Here is a 7,143-nt window from a genome sequence, read left to right on the forward strand (position 1 = left end):
CATCAGTCCCACCCTTGTCGTTTCCTGCCTCCAGGGAGCTGGCGTTGGTCCTCACTCTCCTTCCGGGAGCTGCAGCACTTCCCCGTCCTTGTTCTTGCTGCCCTTGTGCTTGAACGATCCTGTGCCTGTCTCTAATCCCATGGAGGGGGGCTCCCCCCATGGTGCCGGGGGGGATGTAATACACTGGCAAACTGGGGGATCGCAGGAGGATTACAATGCCAGCAAGGTGGGAGAGTTCAAGGAATCCGAGGACTGGTCGCCGCTGCTGCTGCTCCTCCGGTGAGCTTTGGAGCAGGACTCGGATGGGGAGAGAGGAGACTCCTGATCCAATACATTGGGGTAGGTGAAGACCAAGTTGGAGGAGCCAGGAGTGATGGCTGGTGTTGAGGTCACCACGATGGGAGTGTTGAGTGCCTCCTCCCCGTAAAAACCTCCAGCAATGCTGATGGGCTTAATGACAGACCTCTGGGCTTTGTCAAGGACCAAAGAGGAAGATGGGATCTCTTCCTCCACGGGCTCCTGCTTCACCACCACCGCTCCGCTTGCTCCAGTCCGAACGCTCTGGAGGCTGCTGGATGGTGGACTCCGACGTTCCTCAGGGCTGATTTTGCACACGGGGCTGTGAGCCACCAGCATAAACTCCAGCTTCTCCTTCTCCTTCTGGAGCTCAGCGATCTCCTTTTGCAGCACCGACTTCTCCTCCTCCAGCACTTCAGTCTCCTGCAGATAGAAAGGGAATAAGTAAATACCAGAGGCTCTGGAACTGCTCCTCACCTGGAACATGGCCATCAAGGCCAGTTCCCACCTGGAATGGGCAGACACACCCCAGGGTCTTCATGAGCCAAGCAGGAACCAGGTCACTGCCAGCTGAGCATCTTGTGTTTCATGTGTCTACCAGCAGGCTATTCCCAAACTTCAGCAATCGAAGGGTTATTACGAGTCTTCTCATAAGCTTGCCTTAATTTTCTCACAGTCAGCTTCTACCATGCAGTCTTGGCCTGTGACTTCACTCTTCTCCCTTGCTGTCTGCCTGACAGATACCTTAGCAGAGAGGACTCAGACCTCCTCCTATCATTTTTTGTGTTAGGTAAGTCATATCCTTTTCACAAAGGTAGCGTACAGCAATCTCTAAAGCGTTACCATTTTCTTTCTGGAGTGCATATTCCAGATTAGATTTGACACTTGCCCAACTCTTCCACAAAGGACTAACACTTTCATCTTCACTGGATCATCCCTTGATGCATTCTTGGATTAATACTTTTACCTTTCCCATGGTCACATCACACTGATGGCTCATAGTCAATCTGTGAGCAATTAGTACTTCCCATCTCCCAAAGAACTCTTCATCAGTCCTTCAGGATAGGACTTCCCACTTTGGGCTCCTCTCACTTCTATTACTTTATAGGATGTTCTGCCTACCCCCCACTGAGAACGCCTCTTTATTTTGAGTCAGCAGCACATTTCACCCGTGTACTTTCACTGCTGCTGCCGTACTTGTTAAGACCATCATCGAATCACACCAGGCTGGTTCTCGAGCAGGAGCGCTGCAGCCTTCCAACATCACCCATCCTTGCCTCCTCTTCAACCCGTCCCTTAACCACTCCACAGTCCTAGTGCTCATCCCCACCTTCTCCAGCTTAACTAGCTATTTCCCCGGGGGGCACCAGACCACACGTCTCCACGGTGCTTTCTTGTGCAGGAAATCAGTTATCCTGCCCAAGGAAAGGTTAGCCTAAAGGATGTAGCTGTGATAGGTACCCCTGACATCTGCCTCATTTTCTACAGCTTTCAGAGGATCCCACTATCTTCAGTACGGCGCAGCCCTTAAAGCCTGCCTTTGAGGCTCCCCGCATCTTACGTTTCCACTTACGGAGGGAGACTCGTGCTAGTTGGAAGGCTAGAAGGGAAGAGAGCTCCTAGGACATTTTTGGCAGTGAGCAAGGGGAGTTTAGGCTCCTGACCTCCAGGCCCGAGCCCCTGACCACCACTGATGTAGGAGAAACACCACTGGGCAGCCTTGGAAGGGGAAGGCAGTGTGTGTTTTGTAGCATCTTCCTCAAACAGGCTAACAGAAAGAGAGCAACACACCGTGACCTGGTCCACAGGGCAGGCGACAAGGGAGGAGAAACGTATGCAGAGCACATACCGCCTGGAGTTTCTCTGTTAGCTCTCGACGCCTGTTACGACACTTCGCAGCTGCCAGCTTGTTCCTCTCTCTCCGGATCCTTCGCTTCTCTTCTTCCTCGGGCGACAGCTGTGGGCAAGTGCCAAGAAAACCCACAATCAGATCTGAGCAAGGCATTCCTTGAAGTTTGCGAGGATTTAACCGCAACGCAAAGGAAAAAAGGCCTGATCCAGCAGGATGCTGAGCACTCGCCTTCTTCACCGAAGTCAGCAGAAGATGAAAGCGCACAGTATCTCTGCCTGCACCGGATCTTAGCAGAAGGGTGAGAAGACGGAGCAGGGGCAAGATTGTGTAAGAGGACAGTGAATCTGCACCAAGGCCAAACAGATAAAAGATGCTGTGATTGTTTCACAACTTGGGTGGTACATTAAGCAAAACCAGAGCACGATGTTGTAAGTGCCTCTTTCTTGAAAGAAAATATCTGCTGCTTCCCACACAAAAATAGTTGTTAGCTTGAAGGTCGGGGATGAGGTGGAAGGGGAGACGGGGAAATCAGCAGAGCTCCCATGAAGTCCGTGAAGCAACAATGATTTATACCACCCAAAAACCTGACCTCAGATTTTCGAGCACTGAGCGAGATAACGCACTGTGCGTCTTGCATCAGCAGGCAAGGCTCCAGTGATATCAAGGGCTTCCTGAGGCCAGCTGACATCCTCACTGATGTAAGTCAGGAGCAATTCCACAGAAACCCATCGAGCGACACTTGCGAAACCAGAGGAAGTGAGCAGGAGCCCGCAAGATCTGGTCAAGTCAGGCCTAGCTTTTGGGGTTTGGGACAAGGTTTTACAAATCCCGGCAGCGGCAGATAGGCTTGCACCACTGCTGAGGCCAGGAAGCCAGGACGGCAGGGTATGAGAGGACCATCGTGGCCCAGCTCGATCCTGTGGCACACAGTGTGTGGGATCCGATGCAAACGGATGGCCACGCGGACTCGGGGCGCGCGTTTGGCCGCGCGTCCTCTTCTGCTGCGGACCAGCCTCAGCCCTGCATCCCAGCTCCATCGCGTCGGTGTGCTGCCAGGGGCTTTGGCCCGGTGAACGCAAACGAAAGTGAAACAAGCACCCTGCGAAGCACATGTTGGATCTCACATAGTGCCAGCAGAGAGTGGAGAGAAAAACCCTTTTGTAAAAGCTTTCAGTTTTAATATCTTCAGGGACTGTTAAAATCACAAGAGAGACATTCACCATTTTACTACCTTTTCTTTTTAGTGTTAGTTTTACTCTAACCTCATTCTGGTTTGTTTTGGTTTGCTTTACTTCCTTAATTTCGATTTTCACAGTTTCGGGGAGTTTACTTCAGCCTCTGGGCATTCCCCTCGCTCAGTTCTGCTTTCTTTTGGGACCCAGTACGCGCCTGTGATTTCACCTGCATGCCGTGCGAGCCCCCAGGCACGCACCAAGCGACACAAGCACTTACAGGACTTCAGGATGCAGGTTTTGGGCCCGAAAGCTTTTTCATCAGCAGATCACAGCACTCCATCTCGGGGTTGGGGGGGGCTACCTCCATCCCGCATCCCAGTGGGGCTTTGGCATATTCCCGCAGGAAGAAGCTCCTGCAGGCACCGCTCTCCCCGCTACAGCTCTGCCTGCTCTTCCCAGACGGCATGTGTACAGGGTAAAAGCGTATTGGCATGCAAGTGTCTGCAGCACAGCAAAGTGTTAAGCATGCACAGGGAGTCTGTGCTGACTTGGGGCCTTGGCACACAGTCTGCAAGAGCCCTTTCACGCTTTAGAAGCGCAGGCCTCACTGAAAAGTGTTGGGACTGAAAAAACCTCCTTCCAAGGCCTTCAGTCATTTTTAAGCTACCCATCTTGGAGGCAACACTTTGCAAATGCTGAAGGGGCTGAAGCCCCTAACCTGGACTGGATGTGTTTAACATTATACCGGGTCCGAAAAGGAATATTCTGCCAGCGGATGCAGGATTTGTTTGAAAGCGGTTAGATTTGGCACTCTTCGTGCCCCTGCGGTACGTGTTATCTGTAGCTTGTCCAAGCCCAATACGTGCGTTCCCTGGCAGAAACGTTCATCAAAACAGGCGCTTTTCATAAAGCGTTACACAGAGTTTTCCAAAAAGGCACTCCGATGTGGTGTTCAGAGCACCAGCAGCCGAAACCTGAGCCAAAGAGCCACAGTAGAATGCCCGGGTGCTGCCTTAGCACGTGTCTAATCAAAAGGACTTGGCTTTGAATGACCCACAATGAACGGCTTGCAAACAAGCCACAGGCCAGGAATTGCTTGGCAGGCATCCTTCAGCAAATAACTCCGAACAACAAATAAGTAGAGAATATGGTGATCTCTTCACGGCCAATTTGTGAACACAGAGGCAGCATTTGTCAAACAAATTAGTTGTTGCTAATTATTCCCCCAGTTCTCGTGAGAGCTTCCCTGGCTTTGGACACCAGCCCTGCACAAAGGGAACCGGGAGGTAGCTCCAGCTGGTGGAAAAGGGCTGGCACATACCCGAACCACCACGGCTGCCCCATCTTTCCTCCCAAAAACAGGTCCTCAGTGCACCCATACTGGCTCCCTGCACAGAGTTGCAGCTCACTCTGAACAAGTGACTTTAACCCCTTCCCTGCCTCTTTGGTCTAAATCAGACAGCGACTCCACATAAAATAATCAGACTGTGAATCAAAACAGATGACGTGGAAGTAAAAGTAGGGCTGGTGAGGCTTATTAGAAACAGACCACATGCAATAGCCTGTGCTTATGTACCGAGGGTGCGCAGCGTGACTTGTTACACTGCTCCGCGGCGACCCACACAACTGCTGCTTGGGAACAATTCGGGGAGATCTAGGTTATATTCACTTTCTTTTAAAAAAAGAAATCAGCCTAGCACTGTGGATAGCTATTCTCCAGACAGCCCTGGACAAGGCTGTTTCTTACTGAGAAGAGATTCACAGGACTGACACGATTTCTAAAATACGAGACACCTGCATCTAAGTCCACGCCAGCACAGGATCCAGGGTTAGGGTTCCATAATCCCATCAGGAGGCTGAGCACGGGGCAGCGGTGGCACAAGCCACCCCATACTGGCCATGAAAATACCACTGGCTTGTGATCAGGATAATCTCTGCTTAGGATCCCCAACTCACGGCTGTAAAGCAACCAAGCAATTGCACATTTGTAGTGGGAAGATGGATGTAGACCCCAGACATCCAGAAGGCTCCAGCTACCAGAGTCAAGGTGCTCTAGGGAACCTGTTCCAAGCTCCCTGCACACAGCTGGTATCACCCAGAGGTGGCCACAGAGCAGATGTAAAACACCAGCTGAGGTGATTTGGGTGCCAGTTTCGTACAGGACATGTGTAAAAGCTCCTCTGCTTGCTCAGGGGTTTCTGTCTGCCTGGAGTGGTGAAGACACTCAAACTGAAACCCAAGGTTCGACTTCAGAGTTTCACCTGCTTTTGAAACTGAGCTGCAATGCAGCCCAGTAGCATGAAGCGTTTGATGAAGATTGGGCAAGACCGCTGTACGATGAGGAAGCAGCAATTTAAAAAAAAAAAAATCACCCTCCGGCTTACACCATACGTCACCCTGAGAAACCTCAGCACCTGTACAGCATAGGGGACGGACCTCAGCACTCCCCCCTGGGGTCAGAAACACTGCGAGAGAGCAGGGGATAACGTCGGCACGCTTGTTTGAGGCATCCCCAGCCTCTCTCCCCACGGGAGTTACCTGCTCGTCTCGTCGCCTCCGGCCCACTGTGGTTCCAATGGTTTTGATGACACCAGGTCGCTGAAGGGCCGTGTGTCCGGCTACCGAAGACAGCGGGGGCAGCGGGTGGCTGTAGGGGTGCGAGCGAGAGTAAGGGCTTGACATGGAGGTGATGACGGTGGGCTGGACCATCCACTGCAGGTCTTGGCTGGTTGTGATGGCGTTGATCGTAGGGATAAAAGCACTGCCTGATCCTGGCATATCTACTCGAAATTTCTAGGAGGAAAGGCAGGGAAGGAAAGAGAGAGAGAAGAGGAGGAACCATCAGTGAAAGCAGAACATAAGTGGTTACTCAGAGACCAGTTAGGCCCTCAGGAGCAGCACCAGTGAGGATCAAAGCAACACCTAAAGCCAAGGCACCGGCCGCCAGTGCCTGTGCCACACCCCAGGCTGCCCCTGCCCACTGCGGCCCCCTCGAGGGAGGCACTGGGCTCAGGCGCTTCCCCTCCAGAGCAGCCCTTCCCTCTCCCAGCCCCCTTCCTCACCCCCTCCGCAACACCTCCTCAGCATCCCCTGCGCCAGCCTCCCTTCCCGGACAGCTTCCCCACTGCCTCCCGCCTGTGCCCACTGCTCCTTCCGGAGTGGAGCAAAAGGGGAATTAAGGAGTTTCTAGAAAAACACTTCTCCATCAGTCCAAAAAGAAAAGGAAGAGAAACTTCAGTTCTGAAATGCTGTTACCAAGCAGGGCAAAACCTCCTTCTACCAAAGGATTCCCCTGAAATTTGGGCTCGGTCCATGTAGACTTTGGTACGGCGAGAAGAGCAGCTTGCTTCTCGTTCCGTGGTTCTGCCCTCGCCGCACACACAGGGCGAGCAATCCGGCCCCGGGACGGTTACGTGCAAGGATATGTATTTTAATAGCAGCCTATAAAATAGGTCTTAGGATTTAGATCGGACAAGTTCCCTGCAGCTCTCTGCACTGTCTAGACAAAACAAGGCAGCAGTAAAAACCAAGGCAGCAGGTAATGATCTCCTCCAAAATACTTGTACACCTTATTTCAGACAGAGGTAAATCCATCTGGATAATATGCTGGCACTAAACTGCAAAGAAAACAATCGCTTGTCCCCGGAGGGGGAAGCAGGGGAGAGGAATGCTTTTGTCTACAGAGAGCTCCTTCTGGAGGCTGTCAATGGTTAGACTTGGTTTTACAGGCAGACGTGCCTTGCTCCAGCAATCTCTGTGCAAGGGACAGGGCTTGTAGGACCTGCGGCCGTCGCTACCACCGATTTGTAAGCCCTGAAG

General features: G+C 52.2%; 1 protein-coding gene across 1 annotated transcript; it reads right to left on the reverse strand.

The window, feature by feature from the left end:
* Positions 1-210: 210 nt before the first annotated feature.
* On the reverse strand, positions 211-6,113 carry FOSL2 (FOS-like antigen 2). Its single transcript, XM_010159308.1, has 3 exons — positions 5,863-6,113; positions 2,147-2,254; positions 211-720 (listed from the first exon to the last, which is right to left on the reverse strand). Exons 1-3 carry the CDS (start codon positions 6,100-6,102, stop codon positions 211-213), a joined length of 858 nt encoding a protein of 285 aa, XP_010157610.1. The 5' UTR covers positions 6,103-6,113.
* Between the last annotated feature and the right edge of the window lie 1,030 nt (positions 6,114-7,143).

This window comes from Eurypyga helias, unplaced genomic scaffold, assembly GCF_000690775.1.
Source record: "Eurypyga helias isolate BGI_N326 unplaced genomic scaffold, ASM69077v1 scaffold19749, whole genome shotgun sequence".
NCBI lineage: Eukaryota > Metazoa > Chordata > Aves > Eurypygiformes > Eurypygidae > Eurypyga > Eurypyga helias.

Excerpts from the sequence above, each read along its gene's own strand:
- FOSL2 (XM_010159308.1), bottom strand. The coding sequence starts at position 6,102 with ATGCCAGGATCAGGCAGTGCTTTTATCCCTACGATCAACGCCATCACA. Across the intron at positions 2,255-5,862 it reads GGAGGCGACGAGACGAGCAG|CTGTCGCCCGAGGAAGAAGA; the intron begins GTAACTCCCGTG and ends ACTTGCCCACAG. Across the intron at positions 721-2,146 it reads TAACAGAGAAACTCCAGGCG|GAGACTGAAGTGCTGGAGGA; the intron begins GTATGTGCTCTG and ends TTCTATCTGCAG.